This window comes from Leopardus geoffroyi, chromosome E2 (assembly GCF_018350155.1).
Source record: "Leopardus geoffroyi isolate Oge1 chromosome E2, O.geoffroyi_Oge1_pat1.0, whole genome shotgun sequence".
NCBI classification, from domain to species: domain Eukaryota; kingdom Metazoa; phylum Chordata; class Mammalia; order Carnivora; family Felidae; genus Leopardus; species Leopardus geoffroyi.
In genome coordinates this window covers 16,676,996-16,704,975 of record NC_059335.1, presented here as the reverse complement: position 1 = coordinate 16,704,975, position 27,980 = coordinate 16,676,996, and the positions used below count along the sequence as shown (strand labels likewise).

Sequence of the window (27,980 nt, the reverse complement as noted above, 5' to 3'; positions counted from 1 at the left end):
CTCTGCTTTGCTTGCACAGACGCTTCCAGAGTGGAGGAAAGAATGGCTGTTGAAAATCCACAAGGCTCCTGCAAGGTAGTTTGTTGTGTTGTTTCCCCTTCCCCTTTTCTTTGTCAGGACTTGACTTGCTTTTCTCCTCTTGAAAATTCTTGTCCATCAGGTGACTTGATCCCTGGAATTTCCCCTTTGATAAAATGTGAGTGACTGCACACCCTAACCCCTCACACACCTGATTTTCTCTTACTAAGTTGTCAAATGGTTTAATTTTCCTTTATGCTGTCTTAAAAAAAATACTGTTTCCTCCTACTTGTAAAAGTAAAATATGATTATTTTAAACAATTTCAGAAGTACATCTTTTGAAGAAAATGTCCATTCCCAGTTAAAAACCAATGCTTACTTTTTTGTATTTTCTCCCCACTATGTTTTATGTACATATATAAAATGTGATTTTTAAAAATTGAATTCATTCAGCATTTACCATTATGGCCTACATTTTTTACATAAAATTAAATTTAAGTTTTTTCCCACATGATTTAATATTTGAAACATTTTTAGAAGTGCGTATTTTTTTTGAATGCCTCTGGCTTATTTTTTTTGCTCTTAAATTAGATACAGAAATAGCATATCCTACTTATTTGTATTGTTTAATATATAATTGTAAAGACTCATGTAGGGAGTACCTAAGAAATAAAATACAACTATCTCTAAAGACACCTCTGATGTACCCCTCCACAATCACAAATAACTGTGCTCCTCTGGTGATAACCACTGTGATGTTTTCTTTGCCTTACATGAGAATTTTAGTACCTATGTATGCATTCCAAAATCATATAGGTTTAGTTTATGTCTATTTTCTCTCTTTGTATGAGTAGACATTCTTTTGTGTTTTTTTTAATAAAAAAATGTGAGCTTCATTCATGTTTCCTGTAACTACAGTTAATTTTTTCCATTGCTATATATATATATATATATATATATATATATATATATATATATTATCTTGTATGATAGCATCACAATTTACTATTTATCCTTTCTGTTTTTCATGGATATTTGACTTCCAGTTTTTGGTCATAACAAGCATTGTGACCACTAGTATTTTGTGCGCATATTTTGGTACACATGTGCTTGCATTTCTTTAGCATATATACTAAAATTGTGGTTAAGTTGCTGAGGGATAGAAATTGTACATCTTCAGTTTTACTTAGACAACGTCAAACTGTTCTCTAAAGATACTGTGCAAGTGTTTTACTTGTATCAGCAGTTCACAAAGGTTCCTTTTGCTCCACATCCATGCCAGCCCTTGGCATCATCATACTTTGAAATTTTTGACAGTTTGGTGGTTGTCTAATGTTATCACATTTAATTGATAGTTCCTTTATTATCAATGAAATGTAACACCAATTCTTGCCCACCTGGGCGTCCTTTTTTGTAAAATGCTTGTTCAAATGTTTTGCCAAATTTTAATTGGGTTGTTTTTCTCTGATTATAGCAATTGATATATATATGTGTATATATCTTCTGTATAATAGTGACTAAATATTTTCTTCTGCTCTGGCTTAGTTTTTCATTCTGGTGCCTTTTGATGAATATAGAGGTTCTGGTGCCTTTTGATGAATATAGAGGTTCTGGATTTAAATGTAAGGAATCTTTTTTCGTAGTTAGTTCTTGTTTAAGAAATTTTCTGCTATGTAGAGGTAATGAAGATTTTCTCATGTTCTCTTCTAAAAGTTTTCTAGCCGTTGGTTTTAACATGTAGGTCTTTACACTACCTGGAATTGATTCCTGTAGGTAGTGATTTAATTTCATTTTATCCCCCATGTGGGTATCCAATTGTTCCAGTATCATTTATTGAAAAGTTCATCTTTCTACACTGACAATACCATTTTAGTAAAAAAAATCAAGTGACCACCTATGTCTACATGTATTTTGGGAGATTATATTCTGTTCCATTGCTCTATTTTTCTCTCCTTGCAGCAATATTATGCTATCTTATTCGCTGTAACTTTATAATATTTAGAGCAAGTCCTCTTTTGTTCCTCAAGAGTGTCTTGGCTGTTTGTGTTCTTATGCATTTCCATATAAATTTTTGAAATAGCTTGGCTGCACTCAGGCACCTTTTGTGACTTAGATTGAATTGCATTGTATCTATAATTGTATAAATAGAAATTTGGGGAATCTTGGGGTGACTGGATGGCTCAGTCGGTTAAATGTCCAACTCTTGATTTCGGTTCAGGTCATGATCTCATGGTTTGTGAGATTGCACCCCCCATTCACCTCTGCACTGACAGTGTGGAGCCTGCTTGAGATTCTCTCTCTCGCCTCTCTCTGCCCTCTCTCTCCCTCTCTCTTAAAATAAATAAAAGACATTTTAAGTTTTTTAATGTTTATTTTTGACGGAGAGCAAGTGAGCAAGGGAGGGGCAGAGAGAGATGGAGACACAGAATCTGAAGCTGTCTCCAGGCTCTGTGTTGTCAGCACAGAGCCCAATGCAGGGCTCAAACCCATAACCCATGAGATCATGACTTGAGCCAAAGTTGGATGCTTAACTGACTGAGGCACCCAGGCACCCCAAGACATTTTTTAAAATCTTGAAAAAAAAAGAAATTTGGGGAATCTTCTAATAATACAAGCCTCTCAATTGACTTAGGTCTTCTTATTGTTTCTCAACAAGGTCTTGCTTATCTCCTGTAAATATTCCCAGGCAATTAGGAATTATATAATCCATTCTATAGTATTTCCTTTTTGCATTGAGTGCCAGGAATCTGAGCACTTCAAATAATGATCAATCCTAGTAATAATTTTAGCCTGTGTTTTTGATATTGAGTACCTATTACCTATGACCTTTGTATATTATTAAAACATTTTTTTTCTTTAATTCTTAGTCTTCTCAAATACATTTTTGAAACTGGGGACATTGGGTCGTCTGTGTGGCTCAGTCGGTTAAGCATCTGACTTCGGCTCAGGTCATGATTTCACGGTTCACCGGTTCAAGCCTTGGCGTTGGGCTCTGTGCTGCCAGCTCAGAGCCTGGAGCCTGCTTCAGATCCTGTAGATCCTGAAGGGTCCAGTTGCTTCAGATTCTGTGTCTGAAGCAGGCTCCACTTGCTTCAGATTCTGTGTCTCCCTGTCTGTCTATGTCCCTCCCCCACTCGTGCTTGCGCTCTCTCTGTCTCTTAAAAATAAATAAAAACATTAAAAAAAGAGAGAGAAAGGAAGTAGGGATATAAAAATTAGGAAGGGGCGCCTGGCTGGCTCAGTCAGTGGAACATGCAACTCTTGATCTCAGAGCTATGAGTTTGAGCCCACATTGGGTGTGGAAATTACTTAAAAATAAAATCTTAAAAAAAGTAGGTATAGACTTAGATACAGATAGATGCTTACTGTCTAATATTTTTATTTTAATAACATTTTGGTCCAATCAATTCTGTTTTGTATGGTACTTTTACTGTTCTCTTCATACTATGTTTTATAACTGCCCTTACCTCTTCCTACTACCCTCCACTATCCTTTGTCAGGTAGTTTCTGCCTCTGCATCTTTGCCATCTGTTCTCACTAACTGTTTAGTTTAAATATTGGCTCCTTCAGGAAAAGAAAGAAACACCATATCTCAGATTATTTTACCTATGCTATTCTCTCAATAACACAGTGTAAAAAGTATGGGCTCTGGTATCAGATGTAGCTTCTGATCTCAGCTGCACCACCTGTGAGCTGTTTAACCTGCAAATGAGAGGCTCTCATTCTCAGTGTTGAGAATGAAATCAGATATGTGTGGAACACTTGGTACACATCAGAAGTTCGGTAAATGTTAGCTCCCTTTCTCTATTTCTCATTCTTGGGAACTTTATATCAATAACAGTTTAAAGCCCTTAACTAAAGGCCTTTTGGTGGTTCCCAAAGGATCTTTTATTTTAAATTGAGGTATAATTGACATGTAACATTATATTAGTTTCAGATGTACAACATAGTGTATTGGTATTTGTATATATCTTGAAATGACCTCATAGTAAGTCTAGTTAATATCATCAGCATACATAATTTTTTCCTGTGATGAAGAGTTTTAAGATTTACGCTACTAGCAGCTTTTAAATATGCAATACAATATTATTAACCGCCCATGACTTCTTTCTTTTACAACTGGAAGTTTGACCTCTTGAGCCCCTTTTTCCCATTTCACATCCCCCACCCTGGTCTCTGGCAACTATCAACTGTTTTCTGTGTCTACAAGGTTGGCCTTTATTCAGATTCCATATGTAAGTGAGGGGTGCCTGGGTGGGTCAGTCAGTTAAGTGTCTGACTTTGACTCAGGTCATGATCTCCCGGTTCATGAGTTCGAGCCCCACATCAGGCTCTCAGCTGTCAGCATGGAGCCTGCTTCTGATCCTCTGTCCGTGCCCCCCTGCCCCTCCCCCACTCACACACTCTCAAAAATAAACATTAAAAAAAATAAATTCCACATGTAAGGGAAAGTATATGGTATTTATTTTGTCTGACTTACTTTACTTAGGATGATGACCTTGAGGTCCATCCATGTTGTCATAGATGGCAAGATTTCACTTATTTTTATGACCGAATAATAATATAAAATCTCTTTATTCATCCATCATGGGTCACTCAGATTGTAAACTATCTTGGCTATTGTAAACGATGCTGCAGTGAACATGGTCTCATATGTCTTTCTGAATTAGTGTTTTCATTTTCTTTGGATACTCAGAAGTGGAATTGCTGGTTCATATGGGAATTCTGTTTTTAATTTTTTGAGTCCTTACTGTTTTCTGTAGTGGCTACACCAATTTACATTCCTACCAATAGTGTATAAGTGTTCCTTCCCTTTTCTCCGTATCTTCCTCAACATGTTATTCCTTGTCTTTTTGATAATAGCCATGCTAACAATTGTGAGATGATATCTCACTGTAGTTTTGATTTGCATTTCCCTGATGGTTAGTGATGTTGAGTATCATTTCATGTACCTGTTGGCCATCTGTATGTCTTCTTTGGAGAAATGTCTATTCAGATTCTCTTCCCATTTTTAAAGTAAAATAGGTTTTTTGCTATTAAGTTATACTTTCTTTTTTTTTTTATTTATTTTATTTTATTTATTTACTTATTATTATTATTTTTTTCAACGTTTATTTATTTTTGGGACAGAGAGAGACAGAGCATGAACGGGGGAGGGACAGAGAGAGAGGGAGACACAGAATCGGAAACAGGCTCCAGGCTCTGAGCCATCAGCCCAGAGCCCGATGCGGGGCTCGAACTCACGGACCGCGAGATCGTGACCTGGCTGAAGTCGGACGCTTAACCGACTGCGCCACCCAGGCGCCCCAAGTTATACTTTCTTTATATATTTTGGATATTATCATATACCCTTGTCAGATGTATGATTTGCAAATATTTTCTCCCCTTTTTATTCTCCCCTTTTTATTTCCTTTACTATTCAGAAGATTTTTTTTTGTTTGATATAGTCCACTTTTTAAAAAATATTTACAGAGAGTGTGTGTGTGTGTGTGTGTGTGTGTGCACTCTCATGCGCGAATGGGGGAGAGGCAGAGGCAGAGAGAATCCCAAGCAAGCTTCATGCTCATTGCAGAGCCTGACATGGGGTTTGACCCCACGAACTGTGAGATTATGACCTGAGCTGAAATCAAGAGTCAGACCCTTAACCTGAGCCACCCAGGTGCCCGTCCACTTGTTTATTTTTGCTTTTGTTGCCTTTGCTTATGGGGTTATATCCAAAAAATAATATCTAAGACCAATGTCAAGGAGCTAACAGCCTCTGTTTTCTTCTAGGAGTTTTATGGTTTCAGGTTTTACATTCCAGTAAAATAATTTTGAATTAATTTTTTATATGGTGTTAAGATAGTAATCTAGTTTCACTCTTTCCATGTGGCTGTCTAGTTTTTCCAACACCATTTATTAAAGAGACTGTCCTTTCCTTTTTGTATATATTTGGATCCTATGTTGTAAACTTTTTGACCATAGTTTATTTTTGGGTTTTTGGTGCATAGGTTTATTTCTGGGTCTGTATTCTGTTCCATTGATCTGTGTGTCTGTTTTTATGCCAATACCATACTTTTTTGATTACTATATCAAAACAGTCATATACAGTACTTTAAAATCCGGGAGCATGATGTATCCAGCCTTATTCTCCGAAGGATCTTACAGGCAAATTTTGCTCCCCAAATGCCTTGTAAATCATTAAGAGCCAGGATTATACATTTCAATTCTCTTATATACATAACTTTTAATCCATTTTAAGTTTGTTTTGCTGTGTATTGAGGATCTAAATTCAATTATTTTTCATTTACTCAGTATTGTTCCAGTGTCTTTTATCCAGTAATAATTTATTTCCTTTTCCATTACTTTGCATTACCTTCTTGGTGTTATATTATTTAAATATTTAAATATTTAAAAGTTTATCTATATGAACAGAATTATAAGTATATCCTGCAAAATGTGGAAAGTAACTGCATTATAGAATTGGTCCAAGGTTTAAGTTGGTTCATGTAAAATCCTTAGAACAGGATTCTTAGCACATTCACTTAGAACTTCCACTTAGTGTGAGTTGTTTGGTAATTATTGTTACTATTTTGAAATTTGCTTTATTATTCTGTGTGGAGAATTGTTCACATAAGTATAGAACTATCTCACTTTAATTGCTTCACGTAAAGCCATATTTTGTAGTACTGTGGTATGTTTAATCATTCTTTGGTTTTTAAACATTTAGATTTTATATAGTTATCACTGTGGCAAGCACTGTTCCAGTGAATATTTATGTACAGGCATTCTCTAAGGTATATAATAAGAGTAAAATTATGGGGACAATAGAGTACACATATTTTAAACTTCAGTAAATATTTCCAAGTTAAACTTCACAATAGCTTGTTCACTTCACAGTACTCCTAGCTGTCTCTGACAGAACCTGTTTCTCCACTTCTAGTTAGTTTACTTAAGGCTACATAAGGTGCAAAAAAGCACTTGCAACAAATAGGGACAGAGGATTAATGATTTCTTTTAATTTAATCTAGTTATTCTTAACCTTGGTTATTGATGTCTGGGTCCCACCCACAGCAATTCTGATTTTAATTCATCTGGGATATGGCCTAGGCATCATCATTTTAAAAAAAGCACTGATGATTCTAGAATGCTATCCACAGTTGAGAACTAATGACTTAAAAGCTCATACAAGGTGACAAGAAAAACACTGAGATGCAATTTGTCTGCAGTGGGGTTCAAGCTCTAGAATTTTTTAAAAGCTACCCAATTGGGGCGCCTGGGTGGCTTAATTGGTTAAGCATCTGCCTTCAGCCCAGGTCATGATCTCACAGTTTGTGAGTTTGAGCCCTGTGCAGGGCTCTGTGCTGACAGCTCAGAGCCTGGAGCCTGCTTTGGATTCTGTGTCTCCCTCTCCCTCTCTCTCTCTCTCTGCCCCCTCCCCAGCTTGTGCTGTCTCTCTCTCTCTCTCTCTCTCTCAAAAATAAATAAACATTTAAAAAAAAATTTTTTTTAACCTGTATTTATTTTTGAGACAGAGAGAGACAGAGCATGAACGGGGGAGGGTCAGAGAGAGAGGGAGACACAGAATCCGAAAAGGCTCCAGGCTCTGAGAAGTCAGCACAGAGCTCGACGCGGGGCTCGGACCCACATACCGCGAGATCGTGACCTGAGCCGACGTCGGACGCTTAACCGACCGAGCCACCCAGGCGCCCCATAAATAAACATTTTTAAAAAGCTACCCAATTGATTCTGATTGCAGTGAGAGTTAATCACTGACTTAGGCGAATCATGATTCATTTTCTGGAGCTGCTGGGTACTATAGCTATCAAAAATAAAAACAAAACCAGTCTTGTAGCAAGGAAGTAGAGGAGGGATGATTTTGAAGGAGGCAGTCAACAATGCCTGGAACTTTAGCTAGACCCCCCGAAACCAGACGAGCTACCCTGCCATACCTGTGCTCTTGCCAGCAATTAATATGAAACTGTCATTGGTCATTTTAGCAATGTTTTGGGAGAAAACCTAAAGCATATAGTATACACACATGCTTAATCAGCAGTCTTCATGTTTTTCAAAAGCAAGCCTTGAGTTTTGTGAATCTTACATACTTTATTAAATTTTTTGTAGTCTGTTTTTATCTACATTAATCCTTTCCTGCTGTTTTTTGAGATTCTTTTGTTAGAATATTGAATTCTGATCAGTTTTATTTTATTTTTTAACGTTCAGTGTTACTAATTTTTATCTTTGTAATTTTCCCATGTCCAGGTTTTTTTTTTTTTTATATATATATTGCTCTCCTTTTTACTTCATTTCTAGTATCTTGTATTTCTATTTAGTTTCATATTTAACGTGAGAATTATTAATAATATGTCTTGTTTTGGGTAACTTTTCCATTTTGATTAAATTTCAAACTTGTAGAAAAGTTACAAGAATAATACAAAGTAGTCTTGTGTACTCTTTACTCAGACTCACCAATAGTTTTATTTTGCCCTATCTATGTTATCATTCCTATATGTGCTTGCAGTTGTTCTCTCTATATATACATGTGCACACACACTTACACAATACACACATTTTACCTGAACTATTTAAGAATAAGTTGTGGATGTTTGCTTGTTTACTCTTAAACACGTCAGTGTGTTATTTCCTCAGAACAAGAGCATTCTCTTATATAACCACAGTACACTTATTAAAGTAAGAAATTTTAGCAATTATGCAATACAGTTATTTAACAGTCTATATTCAAGATTTTTCACTAGTCCTAATTTCTTTGTAGCAACTCACTCTACCCTCATCCTCTATCCCCAGGCACTGTCCAGGATACAGTCTAGGATCACACATTGAATTATTGAATTTAATATGTCTTTTTGTAGTCTTCTTTACCTGGAAGAGTTTGTCTTTCTCTGTGTTTCATGACCTTGACATTTTTGAAGAGGGTAGGCAAGTTATTTTGTAAAATGTCCCTCAGTTAGGGTTTGTCTTATGGTTCCTAATACTTATATTCAGGTTATAAAATTTATGGCAGGAATACAACAAAAGTGATTGTATCCTTCTCAGTGCATCCTATCGGGATACCTCATGTTGACTTGTCCCGTATTTGGAGATGTTGACTTTGATAATTGGTTAAGGTAGTATCTATTATGTTTTTTCACTATAAAGGTAATAGTTGTCTCTGTAATGTTATGTTGCATATGGGAGATATGTTAAAAGTGTAAATGATTTTCCACAAACTTTCACATACTACTTCTAGCATCCATTGGTATTACTTTCTGGATCCATTATTACTATGATGCTTTCAAGACTTTTTTTGTTTTATTTGTTTTGTTTTGGTTTTTGGTTTTTTTACTTCCATCATTTTGTCTATATTAATTAATTGACATTTTATCATAAAGAAGAGTGGTCCCTTCTTCGCTACTTACTTATTCATTTGTTATGTCAGTATAAATTCATAGATTTTTATTTTGCTCAATGAGGTATAATCTTTTACTAGTCTGATACTCTAATTGTTCTGGATTTGGCCACCAGTAGCCTATTCAGGGTGACTTCTGCATCCTTTTAACTTTCTATATGATTCTTTGAGACTTTCCTTACTTTCTGGCACAACAAGTTGCAATAGGCTCGTATCCAGATACTCTCTTAGCTCCAGCCAGAATTGAACCATTTCTCTAAAGAGCCTGGTTCCTTGCAGTAAAGAATGTTTAGAAACCAAGATCTGGTTGCTAGGACTATAGTATTCATTCTAGTTTTATCCTGTTCCACATTTATATCTTCCTTCTCCAATAATTAAAAACCTGACTCTCACATGCTCATTATATTTACTAATTTGTTCAATTCTAGAATATACAAAAATAGTTTTGGAACTGCTAACCTATACAATAACAAATATCAAATACTAAGTGTAGTTCAGTATTTGTTTATAGTTCTCTTTGTTTAGAGTAAGGATAATAGTTAAAATACTGTGTTCAAATTTACTTGGGTTCATTTTTTTATTCCCTCCTTCAGTGCAGTTGTATTATTCATTTGAAATACATTTAGATTTATTTGTTCCTGTTTGTATGTGTTTGACTTTTCAAAAATTATCGGTTCATTCTGACTGATTTGATTATAGGAATTGGTAAAGCATTAACATGGTTCCAAAAGTTAAAACTATACAAAAAGGTACAGCTGGAACATGTCACTCTGCTCCCAGAACCCTTGTTTTAGTGAATATTATGCACTGAATTGTGTCCCTCCAAAATTCATATGTAGAAGCACTAACTCCCAGTATCTTATAATGTGACTGTATTTGGAGATAGGTCTTTTAGAGAGATAATTAAGTTAAAATGAGGCTGTTAGGGGGGACTCTAAACCAACCTGACTGATACCCTTTTATGAGGGGAAATTTAGACACAAAAGGAGACACGGGGGATGCTCATGTACAGAGGAAAGACCATGTGAGGACAGTGAGAAGGTGGTTATTTGCAAACCAGGGAGAGAGGCTTCAAAAGAAGCCAAACTCTCCAACACCTCGTGCTTGGATTTCTAATCTTCAGAATTGTGAGCAAATAAATTTCTGTTGTTTATACCACCCAGTCTGTGGTATTTTGGTATGGAAGCCCTAGCAAACTAATAGTATGTTATTTCCTCCTGGCTCATAGCATAAATCTGTTTCCCTGGAACATGTTGAGGTTGGACCCTTGTTATAGGTCTAATGGCATCAGAATGGTTCTGTTGTATCTTGAGGAGAATGAGCATGACCTTTTAAGTTACTGCTCCAGGTGATGCTATCATAGGATTTTCAATCAGAGGAAAGCTACTTTCCCAGACACTGGATTGCAAGTTACTTCCACTGTTAAGAGAGTCCCCAAAAGACTTGGTGGGGGGGCTCAAGATTGTCAGTTTCATCTGGGTCCCAACTAGATGTCCCCATTCCATATTTAAGCAACAATTTTTTTTTAATGTTTATTTATTTTTGAGAGAGAGAGAGAGAGAGGACGAGCAGGGGAGAGGCAGATAGAGGGAGACACAGAATCCGAAGGAGGCTCCAGGCTCTGAGCTGTCAGCACAGAGCCTGATGTGGGGCTCGAACCCACAGACTGTGGACAGTGAGATCATGACCTGAGCCGAGGTTGGACGCTTAACTGGCTGAGCCACCCAGGAGCCCCTAAGGATCAAATTTTTTACCAATTAGTCCTCTAACTTTTACATGAAAAATATGGCAAGACTGAATTCAACTATTATCATAAGTCAGCAGCCTGCAGAATTTTATGTTTGATTTTCAGCAATATCAGCCCTGTGAGTTCAAGAAATGGAGACTCTTTGGATTTGCATGGATGTGCTCTGGTTCTCAAGACTGTGACTTGAACTCAGAGTTAACAGACCCAATCTTGTCAATTTCTCTTTGTAAGCACTGGAATGAACTCACATGAATTCACATTTCACACCACAGCCCTTATAAGTCATCATTACTACAATAAAGGTCAAGATATATGGCTCCCAAGATATACGCTTTAGTCGGCATTTTATCACGATCAACCACAGCTTGATTAATTGTGATCCCACTGCATGCCATGGATTTTTAGCATCCCAAATGCTATCCACAAGGAGCTTTATCTGTAGTCAAGCCCAAAGGATTAGTAAACATTTGGAAAAGGATAGAATAGTTCAGTGCAACAAAGATGTAAGGAATGGCTGAAAGGCATGACCTAACTAATCCCCAAATCCCATCTTTACAGGCCTGTCTCCTGGGACCACTTTAGGTACCAATTCTGTTGCTGTCAGGATCTCATCAAGAGACAGGAAACACATAATAATTTGAACTGGGGAAGTTCAATATGAAGAATTATTAACTAATGAGACTGGAGTAACATAGGATTGTCTAGTAATCCGTAAAGAGCACACTAAAGACCATATGAATAGCATATATAAAAAGCTGCCATCACTTTATTTATTTATTTATTTTTTTTCAACGTTTATTTATTTTTGGGACAGAGAGAGACAGAGCATGAATGGGGGAGGGTCAGAGAGAGAGGGAGACACAGAATCGGAAACAGGCTCCAGGCTCTGAGCCATCAGCCCAGAGCCCGACGCGGGGCTCGAACTCACGGGACCGCGAGATCGTGACCTGGCTGAAGTCGGACGCTTAACCGACTGCGCCACCCAGGCGCCCCTTGCCATCACTTTAATGGTTGAAATGGAGTTCCCAAGGAAGCCCAGGGCTGAAATCCAGACCTTGTTGGAGAGGGCACAGTTGTGGTTCACTAAATGACAGAGTAGTCACAGTGGTGTAGGGTTGGGACTAAGGTGAGGCCACTAAGGTATCAGGGTGCAAAAGTTAAGGAAGCAGTCACTCTCAGATATCAGCTCTACACTTTCATGACCTTGAGTAGGAGTGCCTCAAATTTGGCACCCTAGTTGCCTCATTCGTAAGGGGGTACTCGTTCTCAGGGTCATAGAAGTGCAGGGTTGGCACCTGAGTGAGTGTTTGCTTAAATTTTGTGTTCTAGATACCTCGTTTGCCTCTCTAAGGTCCTATCCCTGCCTTGATGCTGCACTAGCAGCACTTGTTGGAAGTACCTCCTCTGGAATTTGCTGGAAATCTGCCCTCTAGGGTAGGGTGTGTAGTCTTACCAGGAGCATGTGCTACAAAACTGCCAGAGAAAACTGCTGGCTAATGGATGTTATTGGCCACCTTGTGCTTTAAGAGCTGGGAGCTAGAGGAGTTGCTTACACTGAGGGAACCAGGTAAAGCCATCCAACTTGCAGGAGCTGGGCACGTGGGCAGCTTCATGTGCTGCACGAGGGCACTGGACAAGCCTGACAGGCAAGCATGCCAGAATCTAGAGGGAATAGTCTACCTGCAGTGTCTTTCTAACATCTTTTTCTTTGGGGCGCCTGGGTGGCACAGTCAGTTAAATATCTGACTTTGGCTTAGGTCATGATCTTACGGTTTGTGGGTTTGAGCCCCGCATTGGGCTCTGTGCTGACAGCTCAGAGCCTGGAGCCTACTAAGGATTCTGTCTCCCTCTGTCTCTGCCTCTCCTCTCTCTCTGCCTCTCCTCATGCTCTGTCTCTCTCTCTCAAAAATAAAAATTAAAAACAAACATCTTTTACTGACAAAGCTTAACATTGTGCTGACAAAGGAAAATATTCAAATAGACCTGATCTGTCTGCATTTACAAAGTAGGCAGTAAAGGATGAATTGGGGATCTGAGAGGCAATAAGTTGATAACTAGCATATAGTCTTTAAAGAGTTTTAAAGTTAGGGGCACCTGGGTGGCTCAGTCAGTTAAGCATTCGACTTCAGGTTAGGTCATTATCTCACAGTTTGTGGTTTTGAGCCCCACATTGGGCTCTGTGCTGACAGGTCAGAGCCTGGAGCCTGCTAAGGATTCTGTGTCTCCCTCTCTCTCTGCCTCTCCCCCACTCATGCTCTGTCTCAAGAATAAATAAACATTAAAAAAATTTTAAGTTAATTTTAACTTATGTATGGTGTGAGATAGAGATATTATCCCTTTGTATATGGATATCTGATTTTTTTAACAGCTTTTTTTGGAGAATCCATCTTTTGTTCACTGTTGTCGTGCCAGGTTCATAAGTTTCTGTGTATGAGTGTATTCTTGGCTCAGTCTTCTGTGACATAGTTCTCTATTTTATTCTCTGTGCCAATGCTACAGTCAGTATTGTATGATAGTAAATCTTGATATCTGATAGAGCAAGTCCTTCCAACTTATTTTTAAGGAATGCCCCTTAGTCTTCTGTATATAGGTTAGAAAATCATCTTGTAAAGGTCTATGAAAAATTTGTGATTTTGGTTACAATTGCATTAAATACATAGATTACTTAGGAGAATTGGTGGCTTTATAAAATTGATGCTTCCTTTTAATAAGAAATGACATTCTATATATTTAGGTATTGTTTAATAACTCAGTCCACTTTTATAATTCTGTCCATATATTATACATTTCTCAGTATTTTGTGTGATGCTATTTATAAATAAAATGTAATTTTTTCTTTTTGTCTAGTTTCTTTCTTTCTTTCTCTTTCTTCCTTCCTTCCTTCCTTCCTTCCTTCCTTCCTTCCTTCCTTCCTTCCTTTCTTTCTCTCTCTCTCTCTCTCTCTTTCTTTCTTTTCTTCTCTACACCCAACATGGGGCTTCAATTTATGACTCTAAGATCAAGAGTCACACGCCCTACTGACTGAACCAGTCAGATGCCCTAAATAAACTGTATTTTTCTAATTTTGTTGCTGGTTTGTAGAGATGAAGTTGGCCTTTGTTTTCTGGTTTATTTCTGAGACTTCTGCAAAATCTCTTTCTAAATATAACGTCTGTTAGAGAATCTTTTGCATTGTTTCCTTATAGGCAGTCATAAGATCTGCAAATGTTAGTTTCATTTCTTGTTTTTCAATGCTTTATATATTTTACTTGCTACAAATTTTAAGGACTTGCACTTACTATTTCATCATTTGGTATATTTTTTCCTATATTTTATAGGTACCATTCATCTGTATAAGGAAATTTCCTTCTATTCACAGGCTTTTAAGTTTTTTTTCTTTTTAATAATTGGATGTTGAATTTCATTGAATTATTTTCTGCCTATTAAATTGTGCCTTTTCTTTTTAATCTGTTAATGTAGTTAATTATATTAACATATTTTATTTTTTAAGTCTTCTCTAATGTTTATTTTTGAGAGAGAGAGAGACAGAGTGTGAGCAGGGGAGTGGCAGAGACTGAGAGGAAGACACAGACTCTGAAGGCTTCAGGCTCTGGGCTGTCAGCATAGAGCCTGACGTGGGTCTCGAACTCAGGAACCATGAGATCATGACCTGAGCCAAAGTCAGATGCTTAACCTACTGAGCCACCCAGGCACCCCAATATATTTTCTTTTTTTATGTTAATTTTTTTGAGAGTGAGTGCTAGTGAGTGGGGAGGGGCATAGAGAGAGGGAGAGAAAGAATCCTAAGCATGCTCTGCACTGTCTGTGCAGAGCAGGACTCAGAGCTTAATCTCATGAACTGTGAGATCATGACCTGAGTCGGGCACTCAACTGACTGAGCCACCCAGGTGTCCTTATATTAACATATTTTCTAATGTTGGAGGAATCTTATCTTCTTTGACTAAAACAAACTTAGTTATAATCTTTTTTTGTTGTATCTGGTTTGCTAGAATTTTGTTTTCAATTTTTGTAAATATGTTCATAAGTTAGATCAGCCTGAAATTATTCTTTTACATATAGGCATTTTCTTATTTGGCATCATGGCTATATTAGTTTTATCAGATAAATTGGAGAAAATACAGTTTCTTTTTTAAAATTTAAAGTTTTGTACATTCAGGCATGTATAAAATATATTCTAGGTTTGAATTTAGTAAAGTGTATCCCCTCCCCAGGTTTCCCAAGAGATGAGAAGGTAAATTGATGTATGGAACACTATATTGCCCATTAGCACCTTCAGTGACACAGTGCTATGTCCAGGAAACCATGAAATATGTCCGTGAAGGGTGTCCTTTATATATAACATGACTTTTTCTTGCGAAAATACAAAGGAAAGTAGAGTAAGCTCTAACAATTTTCTAAATACTCACCTTGCCCTTTTTTTTCTTTTCAAATAAAGGATGACTCTTTAGTATATGTTGTAGAAATAGACTGGGTTATGTTGGTTGTGCTTTTCTCTGAAAAGGAAAGATCAAAGAAAAATAAAGCTAAAAAAAATAAGATTAAGTACATCATGATATGATGCTAATTTAAAGTTAGATCAATCTCTGTTCACTGATTCTTGTATGATCAGATGGGATTTTTGGGAAGGATAAGACATTTAAGAGCCTTACAGTCTGAAGAAATGAACATCACTGGTATAACTCTTTCTAAGAATTATATAGATCTAGGAGTGCCTGGCTGGCTCAGCTGGCCAGCAGATGACTCTTGATCTTGGGGTTGTGAGTTCAAGCCCCATGTTGACTGTACAGATTACTTAAATAAGTAAATAAACTTAAAAAGAGTTATATAGATCTAGGTCTCTGGGACAGAAGCCAACAGTGATGACCCATTACAACTTCAAGCAATGTATTTTTAACTCTAGGGATACATCACTATTTATAGAGATTAACCTCTTTTAGCTCTTGTTGGTGCTGTTGAAAAGAGGAGTTTAGAGACATCCAAGAAAGATGACTTACCTACAGATGACTTTGTGTGCCTATTTCTCAAATCATGTGTAGATTTTAAATGTTTATTTATTTTGAGAGAGAGAGAGAGAGAGGGAGAACCAGTGAGGGAGGGACAGAGAGAGGGAGAGAGAGAATCCCAAGCAGGCTCTGCATTGACAGCAGGGCTTGATCTTGTGAACCATGAGCTCATGACCTGAGCCAAAACCAAGAGTCAGACACTTAACCAACTGAGCCACCTGGGCACCCCTCAAATCATATGTAGACTTTGAACATAAAACAAGAATGTAGCACTCCCTTCCTCAGTACATTGGTATGCTTGTCATATATTGCCACTTATGTATACATTAAATCATTTTTTAAAGTTGTATCTTAAAAACAATAAAATTTAAAATGAAATTCCAATACAATTATAATAGGGAATCAAAAGCAAAAAAGTAATAGGTGATCTGACAATACACTGAATAGACTGTCTAACAGAACACTCTTTATTATGATTTTGTGGACTTACACAAAATAACCACATAGCGTAAGATAAGGATGATTGAAAAATTAAAATACCATTTCTTGAGCTTAATTGTGTATAAGGGTCTGTATATAATACCTTAGAAACTGATAATTTCTTGCCAATATTCTAAGATGAGAAAATAGAGTTTTAGTGGGGTAAATAATTTACCCAAGGACGTAAGTGTTAAGAATTGGATTTTAGGACCTGGATTGAAAGCTGGATTTGTCAGACTTCAGAGCTAATGTTCTTAACCAAAATAGTTTGGAGTTAAGTCTACAGGGAAGATATAAAAACATAAAATTAGCCAACGATATCATGGAAAAAATGGAAGTTTATTCTCACTTAGGGAAAATAATTTTCTTGAATGTTCTCAAACTCTTCTTTTCAGTTGTACTAAGAAAAGCCAAAAAAGGTTAGTCTCTCTAGATACTGCTGTACATGTACAATGATTCTTACTTAAACACCACACACACACACACACACACACACACACACACACACACATATGTGTTTATAGATAGATGGATAGATAGATAGATAGATAGATAGATAGATAGATAGATGAAGGGGAGGAAGATTCGAATCTCTGGGGAATCAGAACCAATAGGAAATTCATAAAGCTATAATAAGGAATCATTTTAATGCAGTAATGGAGAACGGTAAGCCCCAAGATCTACAGTCCACAAGCTAGAGAACCAGATGAGCTGATGGTGTCGTTCCAGTCCAAAGGCCAGCAAACTTGAGATCTGGGAAGAGCTAATGTTTCAGTTTGATTCTAAATGCAGGGAGAAAACGTATGGCCCAGCTAGAAAGCAGTCACGCAGGAGAAATTCCCTTTATTCACTCAGACTTTTGTTTTATTCAGGCCTTCAATTGATTATATGAGGCCCACACACACATTAAGAAGGGCAGTCTGCTATATTCATTTACTCACAAGTCAGTTTACTTATTTAAATGTTGAACTCATTTGAAACCACCCTCACAGAAGCACTCCACAATATTTGACCAAAAAATATATCTTAAAAATAATAACCCAAGGGCACCTGGATGGCTCAGTCAGTTAAGCATCTGATTTTGGTTCAGGTTATTATCTCATGGTCTGTGAGTTTGAGTCCCACATTGGACTCTGTGCTGACAACTCATAGCCTGGAGCCTGCTTCAGATTCTGGTCTCCCTCTCTTTCTCTGCCTCTCCCCTAGAGCCTGCTTCAGATTCTGTGTCTCCCTCTCTCTCTTTCTTCCCCTCCCCTGCTTGTGTTCTCTCTCTCTTAAAAATAATTTTTAAAAAAGAGTCTGGTTTTTTGTTTGTCTCTCTTTTTTCTTTCTTTGTTTTGCTTCTTAAATTACACATGAGTGAAATCATATGGTATTTATCTTTGACTAACTCACTCAGTGTTACATCCTCTATATCCATCCATGTTGTTGCAAATGGCAAGATTTTTTATAGCTGAGTAATATTCCATTGTATATATATGTACCACATAAGTACACATATACATATAAATTAACTAAATAAATATAAATATGTATATATACATATAAAATACATATAAATATATGTATATATACATATAAATAAACTTTTTATACGTTTATTTACTTATTTCTGGGAGAGAGAAAGAGCGTGAGTAGAGGAGGGGCAGAGAGAGAGAGAATCCCAAGCAGGCTCTGCATGGTCTGCACGGAGCCCAACTTGGGGCTCGAACTCATGAACTGTGAGATCATGACTGAGCCAAAATCAAGAGTTGGACACTTAACCGATTGAGCCACCCAGATATCCCACCACATTTTCTTTGTACATTCACCTATTGGTGGACATTTGACTTGCTTTCATAATTTGGCTATTATAAATAATGCTGCATTAAGCATAGGGGTGCATATATCTTCATATTAGTGTTTTCATATTCTTTGGGTAAATACCCACTAGCGGAATTACTGGATCATTGTATTTTTAATTTTGGGGGAGTCTCCATACTGTTTTTCACAGTGTCTGCACCAATTTGTTTTCCTACAAACAGTGCACAAGGGTTCCTTTTTCTCCACATCCTCGTCAACACTTTTTGTTTCTTTGTTGTTGATTTTAGCCATTCTGACAAGTGTGGAGTGATATCTTGTTGTGGTTTTTACTTTTTTTTTTTTTTTTTTTTTACTTTTCCCTGCTGATGAGTGATGTTGAGCATCTGTTGGCCATCTGTAAGTCTTCTTTGGAGAAATGTATCTTCATGGGTTCTGCCCGTTTTTTAAATTGGGTTATTTGTCTTTTGGGTGTTGAGTTATAAAAGTTCTTTATATATTTTGGGTACTAGTCCTTTATTGGATATGTCATTTGAAAATATCTTCTCCCATTCAGTAGGTTGTCTTTTATTTCTATTGATTGTTTCCTTTGCTGTGCAGAAGCTGTTTATTTTGATGTAGTCCCAATAGTTTGTTTTTGCTTTGATTTTCCTTGTCTCAGGAGACATTATGAAAAATGTTGCTATGGCTGATGTCAGAGAAATTACTGCCTGTGCTCTCTTCTAGGATTTTTATGGTTTCAGTTCTCACATTTAGGTCCTTAATTAATTTTGATTTCATTTTTGTGTGTAGTGTAAAGAAGTAGGTCCATTTTCATGAGTTAATTTTTTATGTGAATTGAGATAGAGGATCTGATTTCATTCTTTTGCATATATTTATCCAGTTGTCCTAGCACCATTTGTTAAAGATATTTTTCTTTTCCCCATTGAATGGACTTGTCATCCTTGTTGAAAGGCAATTGGTCATAGAAGTTTAGGTTTATTTCTGGATTCTGAGTTCTATCCAATTGGTCCATAGATCTATCCTTGTGTCAGTGTGCAGTGTTTTGGTTACTGTAGCTTTTTGTTTGTAAGTTTTGAAACTGGGAGGTAGATCTTCATACTCTGTTTTTCTTTTGCAATTTTGTTTGGCTATTCCGGGCCCATTCCATATGAATTTGAAGATTGGCTTTTCATTTCTCCAGAAAGACCATTGAAATTTTGATAGAGGTTGCATTGAATCTGCAGATTGCTTTGAGGAGTTTTGCTATCTTTTAACACTCCTAAGTTTTCCAGTCTGTGCACATGGGATGTTATTCTGTTTTTAACCCCAACTGGTGAACTGCAGTTGAATTGTCACTAACCATCCTGAGTTGGTGTCAGACTCCACAGGTTTTAGCTAAATGTTTACCTCTCCCTACTTTAGACCAACTGGCTACAAATCTTGTTATGGAGAAAGGGTTCCTGTGACCACCCTCACTGCCAGGTTTAATAATTTACTAGAATGACTCTTGGAATTCAGAAAAGCACTATTCTCAGAATTAAAGTTTTATTATAAACCATAAGGATACAAATCAGGAATAGCCAAATGAAGAGATACATAAGCAAAATCTGGAAGGAACCCAACTATCTATGGTTTCTGTAGACTTTCCTTGTGGAATTAGGGTACATTACCTTTCTGGTTCATCAATGTGTTTATCTGCCAGAAAGTTATATTGAGCTTCAGTGTCCAGGCTTTTTATTGGGGTTCCACTGTGACATGAATGCTTAATTACTGCCTGCATAATTGATCTCTGTCTCTAGCTTCACTCTGCACTCCCAGAGGTTGGGCTGGCTCAGTCTTTCTGATGACCACCTCCAATGCTGAAGCTACCTATACAGGCACAACATGAGTTACCTCATTAGCATAAACTCAAGTGTGATCCAATATGAAAGACACTTATATCACTTAGGAAATTCCAAGAGTTTTAGAAACTATGATCTAGAAACCTGGGACAAATACAAGACTAATTCTTTTAAAAAAATTTTTTTTTCAACGTTTATTTATTTTGGGGACAGAGAGAGACGGAGCATGAACGGGGGAGGGGCAGAGAGAGAGGGAGACACAGAATCGGAAACAGGCTCCAGGCTCTGAGCCATCAGCCCAGAGCCCGACGCGGGGCTCGAACTCACGGACCGCGAGATCGTGACCTGGCTGAAGTCGGACGCTTAACCGACTGCGCCACCCAGGCGCCCCAAGACTAATTCTTTATTAGATAACAGATATCTTCTTATTTATTTAGTGGTTCCTTTTCTCTTGGATCTTTTAGCTTAACTTAATTAATGATTTGAAAAAGATCTTTATATTCTGGATACTAGGTTTTTGATAAAAAAATATTTTATAAATATCTTCTCTCGGGGCACCTGGGTGGCTCAGTTGGTTAAGTGTCTGACTTTGGCTCAGGTCATGATCTCACGGTTTGTGAGTTCAAGCCCCACGTTGAGCTCTGTGCTGACAGCTCAAAGCCTGGAACCTGCTTCAGATTCTGTGTCTCATTCTCTCTCTGCCCCTCCCCCACTTGTGCTCTGTCTCTGTCTCTCAAAAGTAAATAAATGTAAATAAATATCTTCTCTCATTCTAAAGCTCATTACTCTTTATCATGAATTTATTCATAACTGAGGTATGAGTCATGTTTACTTTGCTGTACAACTTTATTTGCTATGTAATGTTGCCTGTTTTGTTGAATGTGGTTGTCCATTTAACTATCACTAATTCATACTCAGTCTTTTAGAAAACAAATTTTTGGGAAATTTGGCATTTCCTATGTTTAGACAGCCCTCCTACAATCCTTTGTTCTTCTCTGCCCACTATTCTATATTTTGCCTACTTTTTGAATTCTGTTCCCTTCTTCTTTGTTCAGTTTTTATTTCTTGGATTTCATGCCTTCCTGTTTCTTGGCTTACTCTAAGAAAACGTGAAATTATCAAAATTGTTTTTTTGTGTAGGTGGCATGTAAGAATGGATAAATGTGTTAAACTTGTGAATTCTAGTATATCTGAAAAGGGCTTTTCAACCAGTATATTTGTTCTTTCACAGGACATGAATTCTACTTGAAATATTTTTCTTTAGAATTTTAAGGTTATGACTTCTGGTTTAGAATATTGTTGAGGGGCGCCTGGGTGGCTCAGTCGGTTGCGCGTCCGACTTCAGCTCAGGTCACGATCTCACGGTCCGTGAGTTCGAGCCCCGCGTTGGGCTCTGGGCTGATGGCTCAGAGCCTGGAGCCTGTTTCCGATTCTGTGTCTCCCTCTCTCTCTGCCCCTCCCCCGTTCGTGCTTTGTCTCTGTCTCAAAAATAAATAAACGTTAAAAAAAATTTTTTTTTAAAAAAATAGAATATTGTTGAGAACTTCAAAGCCATTTTGATTCCTGCTCTTTTATTGATGCCCTGTTTTTACTCTTTGGAGCCTTTTAAGTTCTTTTCTTTGTTCCTAGTGTCCTGAAACCTAATGTAAAACATATCTTAGTGTGAATCATTTTTATTTTTTATGCTAGGTATCAAGTAAGTCCATTAAATGTGGAGATTCATATCCTTCAGGTCTGGAAAATTTCTTAAATGCTATTTTCTAAAACAATCTGTAATTTCTGTTTTCTTTGAAAAATTTCTAATATACAGCAAACTTGAAAGAATATTTCAGGGGCGCCTGGGTGGCTCAGTCAGTTAAGCATCCAACTTCGGCTCAGGTCATGATCTCACTATCAGGAGTTCCAGCCCCTTGTCAGGCTCTGTGCTGATAGCTCAGAGTCTGGAGCCTGCTTCAGATTCTGTCTTCCTCTCTGCCCCTCCCCTGCTCGCTCTTTTTCTCTCTGTCTCTCAAAAATAAACATTAAAAAAATATTTTTTAAAAGGAAGAATATTTTAGTGTACCCTATATAGTCATCACCTAAAATCACCAATTGTTATCATTTTGCCACATTTGCTTTGTCTTTCTAAACACACAACACACACACACACACACACACACACACACACACACGCACACACTTTTTTCCCCCTGAATCATTTGAATACAGGTTGGGGACATCTGGACACTTTACCGTTAATACTTTTAGTATGTATCTTCTAAGTATAAGGACATTTTCCAAACAATAACAATGACATAACAAATCTATGAAAATTTACATTAACTCGTTAATATCACCTCAAACATTTCGTGTTCAATTATTTCCAGGGGTTCCCCAAAGTGTTTTTTGTTTTTTTAGCTGATGTAATTTTGTTTGTTTTTTTGTTCATTTATTTGGTTGCTTGTTTGCAATCCAATCAAGATTCATGCATTATTTTTGTTGTTGAGTCTCTTTAGTCTCTTTTTTTCACATTAAACAAATTTTTTTTTTATTATATGAAACTTATTGTCAAATTAGTTTCCATACAACACCCAGTGCTCATCCCAAAAGACGCCCTCTTCAATGCTTTAGTCTCTTTAATCTAGAACAGGCTCTCATTTTTTTTGTTTTGTTTTGTTTTAATAGGACACTGAGTGTTTTAGAGAATTCAGGACAGTTTTCTTATAGATTGTCTCAACAACCTCCATTTCTCTGATGGCTTTCTCCTTTAGAGATGGCAATCTCCTTTAGATTTGGCAAGCATGCTGTGTAGGTGATAAGACAGTGTACGTTTTATTGCATTATTGCATGTATTGTAATGTATTATGTGCCTATTATGTGAGGCACATAATAATGTCAGGTTGTTGCACTATTGGTGATAGCCAGATTTTATAACTGAAGGTTAGAAGTGGTGAATACTAAATCTTCCCAGTACAAAGGTATATTTTTCCCTTTATAATTAGTAAATAATCTGTACAGTGATATTGTGAAACCAGTAAATACTCTTTTTCTCAACAACCATTCACTTTCTAGTTTTAGAATTTAGTGAGGATCCTAGCCTTTTGCAGGATAAATCATCCTTTTCCTTATTTTTGGGGTTAGGTTTTATCATTTTTGGTTTGTTAAGCTAGTCTTAATTTGTCTTCATGCTTTCCCACTTCAAAAGTTTTTGTTGTTGCTACCTCCTCTTTACTTGTCTTTGACCTTGTGGGTTTGGTCCTTTTTTAAAAAAATCCATTTCATTCATTTCAGTGAGTCTGTTAAAAGGGCAGGAAAAACTGCATGCGATCCACTTGTTCTCTTTGAGAGAAAAGTGTATTCTCTTTCTAGAGAAATCTTGTTTTTAGAAGTTTATTTTCAAACTAACTTATTTTGAATTTTGAAACTAACTTACTACATTAGGCATTCACTAAATGTACTTTGCTCTTTTTGTATGTGCCAGGGTTCAAGTTGATTAAAGTAACAGACATTGGTTATCCTTCCTTCCTGAAGTTTGGCTCTACTGTAGCAGACGGACATTAAGCAAACATTCAAATATGAAATTTGCAATTGTAGGAGACAAAGGTGTAATCACCCATTACCAAACAAAACACAAAGAATGGAAGAAAACAAAGTGCTTCGTGAGATAATGGTGAGACGTGCATAGTTAAGATTGAATATTCAGAAAAGATTTTTATTAGGATATGCCACTTAGCAGAGACCTGAACAATGGCCAGGAGCTTGTAAGGCCAAAAGAGATGGCAGTGGAGATGGTGGTATGGATGGTTATTTAGGGCAGATGAAATCATGGCATGTGTGTTTGGTGGGGGGGGGGGGGGGGGGGTTAAAGTTTAGTGCATTTGAAGAACTGAGAAGACCAATGTAGCTGTAGTTTATTGTTAAAAGGAAATAGGTAGCAAGTTGAAGAGGCATGCAGGAGGCAGGTTGCTAAGGAATTGTTAAGACCAAGTTAAGGACTGTGGGTCTTTTCCTAAGAACAGTGGGAACCACTGAAGCATTTTGAACATGAAAGTGCCAGGCTGAATATCACTCTGGCTGTTAGGGGTGGAAAACTAGCAAGGCGGACAGCTAGATAAAATGCTACTTTTGTGTCCAAATAAAAGATAATTTTGGCCTGGATCATCTATTGACAGTAGAGAGGGAAAGAACAATTTCAAGACATATTTAGGCCAACCTCAAACAAGATTGCTGTATGAGTGTTATAGGAAGAGAATGGAGCTCAGATGTTTTCACCTTTTGGGGCTTGACATATTTGCTCAGGGACTTAATTGGTCTTAAATCCATTCATTTTCCTAGTTTCTTTTCTGGCATAGAAGTCTTACAAAATAATAGCTACTAAACACTGTGCAGTTACTTTATACAACTACATATATACATTATGTGTGATTTCAGAATTATTCAATAATCATTGGAGCTGGGGTTCAGAATACTTATCTGCATCTTTGAAATCTGCCAATAGTACCACATTACCTCTATCTGCTATTCCTTTCTCTCAGATTTTAAAACTAGATTCTCAATTACATTAGCTTTTGATGTATCCCCTTTTTTGCTCTCCCAAGCTTAGCTTCATAGACTTCCTACACAAACATGGATTTTATCAAATGGCATAAATAAGCCACATTCTAACCACAATAGATTCTTCCTTCTTCATTGTTCATTTATCACATTAATCTTTCATCAGGATACTGCTGTATCTGAAGTAACATTCTCTTTTATTTCCTTCAGATTCTATGCAATTTATGTTTGTTACCTATTTATCCTAGATTTTTTTCTAGGTGTAGTTAGTGCTCCAAACAACCCTAAGAAATGGGTTAATTGGTAATTACCCACATTTTAAAATGTATATGACGCTAGATTTATTCTCTTACAAAATTGGGGTAGAGCCTAGACATCTTTATATTTATCAAGGTCCAATGTTTGAAGGTTTTTTTTTTTTTTTTATTTAGATCACTATAGGAACAACTGACTAATCTATTTTCCTAAATATCTCTTTACCTTCCAGTGTGACTTCTCATTCTTTTTACTTTCCTTATCTGTTTGTCAAGTTGCCCCATCATATTTGAGAACTGTATAAACTACTCACTTTTTATGAAAATTAGTTTCAATTAAGTCTTTTCATTTCTATTATAAAAGTTTTTTTTCCTCCCAGAACACAAAAAAAGTGAATGTTTGCTTTTATATTTTCTTTCAGACTGTGAATCAAGGTTGAGACCAAGAAATTATTTCTGAAAAAGGATATTTATGGAGTAGAATCATCCTGATGAGAGATAATGGAAAGACTTTTAAAAAACAGCATTGAGTGTTCAAGTTTCAGAGGTGATTGGGAATGTAAAAGCCAGTTTGAGAGAAAACAGGAATCTCAGGAAGGACATTTCAGTCAAATGATATTTACTTCTGAAGACATGCCCACTTTCAATAACCAGCATCAGAGAATACATACTGATGAGAAACTCCTTGAATGTAAGGAATGTGGGAAGGATTTTAGTTTTGTATCAGTCCTTATTCGACATCAGCGAATTCATACTGGTGAGAAACCTTATGAATGTAAAGAATGTGGCAAGGCCTTTGGTAGTGGTGCAAACCTTGCTTACCATCAAAGAATTCATACTGGTGAGAAACCTTATGAATGTAGTGAATGTGGAAAGGCCTTTGGTAGTGGCTCAAACCTTACCCATCATCAGAGAATTCATACTGGTGAGAAACCATATGAATGTAAAGAATGCGGGAAAGCCTTTAGTTTTGGATCAGGCCTAATTCGACATCAGATAATTCACAGTGGTGAAAAGCCCTATGAGTGTAAGGAATGTGGGAAGTCCTTTAGTTTTGAATCAGCCCTTACTCGGCATCACAGAATTCACACAGGTGAGAAACCTTATGAATGTAAGGATTGTGGAAAGGCCTTTGGCAGTGGTTCAAACCTTACTCAACATCGAAGGATTCATACTGGTGAGAAACCTTATGAATGTAAAGCATGTGGAATGGCCTTTAGTAGTGGTTCAGCCCTTACTCGGCATCAGAGAATTCATACTGGTGAAAAACCGTATATATGTAATGAATGTGGGAAGGCTTTTAGTTTTGGATCAGCCCTTACTCGACATCAAAGAATTCACACTGGTGAGAAGCCTTATGTATGTAAGGAATGTGGGAAGGCTTTTAATAGTGGCTCAGATCTCACTCAACATCAAAGAATTCACACTGGTGAGAAACCCTATGAGTGTAAGGAATGTGAGAAGGCCTTTAGAAGTGGTTCAAAACTTATTCAGCATCAAAGAATGCACACTGGTGAGAAGCCCTATGAGTGTAAGGAATGTGGGAAAGCCTTTAGTAGTGGTTCAGACCTTACTCAACATCAGAGAATTCATACTGGTGAGAAACCTTATGAATGTAAAGAATGTGGCAAGGCCTTTGGTAGTGGCTCAAAACTTATCCAACACCAGCTAATTCACACTGGTGAAAAACCCTATGAATGTAAAGAATGTGGAAAGTCCTTCAGCAGTGGTTCAGCTCTTAATCGGCACCAGAGAATACACACTGGTGAAAAACCTTATGAATGTAAGAAATGTGGGAAGAATTTTGGTACTGGCTCAAGCCTTACTCAACATCAGAAAATTCATACTGGTGAGAAACTTTATGAATGTAAGGAATGTGGAAAGGCTTTTGGGAGAGGTTCAGAGATTCAGCAACATAAAAAATGTCATACTGGTGAGTAGTAGATCTGTGAATTGGAAACTCTGTAAGTTAGAATTATGTGGTTAAGGAAGGACACAGGACAGAAAAGAAAATTCATACTGGTGAGAGTCACTACAAATGTAATTAAGGTACAAATGCCTTACTTATGCTTTACCACTTAGTCTGAAAGAATTTATACAGGAAAAGAAAAACCACTCTGAAGATCTCTGTCTATATTCATTCTTTCATTACTTTTGGAAAATTCATACTTGTGAATATTAAAAATTAAAAAACCATTTATTGTATTTTGCCTTTATTTTAAACATTGAAAAATTCACTTGGGGGCTAATCCTGCTACCTTTGTTTTTTTTTATGTTCTTAATTTTTTGTGCATTATACAGAATTACTAATCCATCTCAAAATTATTTTAAATTATTTATTGAGGGTCTAAATTTAGCCTTCTTCCTGTTTCTCATTTGAATGCCATTTATTTAATAACTATATTTTTGTATTTTTTATTGCCTGTTTGATGGTAAGTTATATTTTTATACATATAAAGCATGGATATCGGGTCAGTCTTTGTTTCTAAATTTGCATATCTGTGTTTGTATCTGTGTTCCATTTTGTTCGTGTTAAGTTACTGTTACTTTTAAGTATCCTTTAATATCTTGTGGATCTGTATCTTTTGTTTTGGAAGATTGCTTTATTTTCCTTTTATAAAGTTTATACTTCTCTTTTTGCAAAATAATTTTTCTCTATATTAATGTAGATATGAACAAAATAGATAGTTATCTGTAATCATACCAGTCATAGACAATCTTTGTCAAACTTTTGGAGCAAACTCTTTACAACTACATATCATTGTTTTTGACAGAAAGTGTGATTGTGCTATACTATAACCAGCCTTTAATATTCGTTGTAAATATATTGGTTACTCTTTTATTGGCTTCAAAGTATTCACCTGTCTTTATCAAACCCCTATTTTGTCAAATATTGAAAATTTTACCATTATAAAGAGTTATCTTGATGGTCCCTTT

At 36.7% G+C, this 27,980-nt stretch overlaps 2 protein-coding genes across 2 annotated transcripts in view; both read left to right on the top strand.

The window, feature by feature from the left end:
- ZNF345 (zinc finger protein 345) lies at positions 1-27,980 on the top strand. Its single transcript, XM_045441137.1, has 2 exons — positions 1-75; positions 25,466-27,980. The coding sequence occupies exon 2, from the start codon at positions 25,545-25,547 to the stop codon at positions 26,982-26,984; it is 1,440 nt and encodes a 479-aa protein (XP_045297093.1). The 5' UTR covers positions 1-75; positions 25,466-25,544; the 3' UTR covers positions 26,985-27,980.
- Positions 2-27,980, top strand: part of LOC123578235 (zinc finger protein 383-like) — a 68,414-nt gene continuing 40,435 nt past the window's right edge. Inside the window, exon 1 of the mRNA XM_045441059.1 lies at positions 2-75. Within this exon, the coding sequence (XP_045297015.1) occupies positions 43-75 (33 nt within the window). The 5' untranslated portion in view covers positions 2-42. The remainder of the gene's footprint in view (positions 76-27,980) is intronic.

What these genes read in the sequence shown, in the direction of transcription:
- ZNF345 (XM_045441137.1), top strand. Translation starts at nt 25,545, where the DNA reads ATGGAAAGACTTTTAAAAAACAGCATTGAGTGTTCAAGTTTCAGAGGT.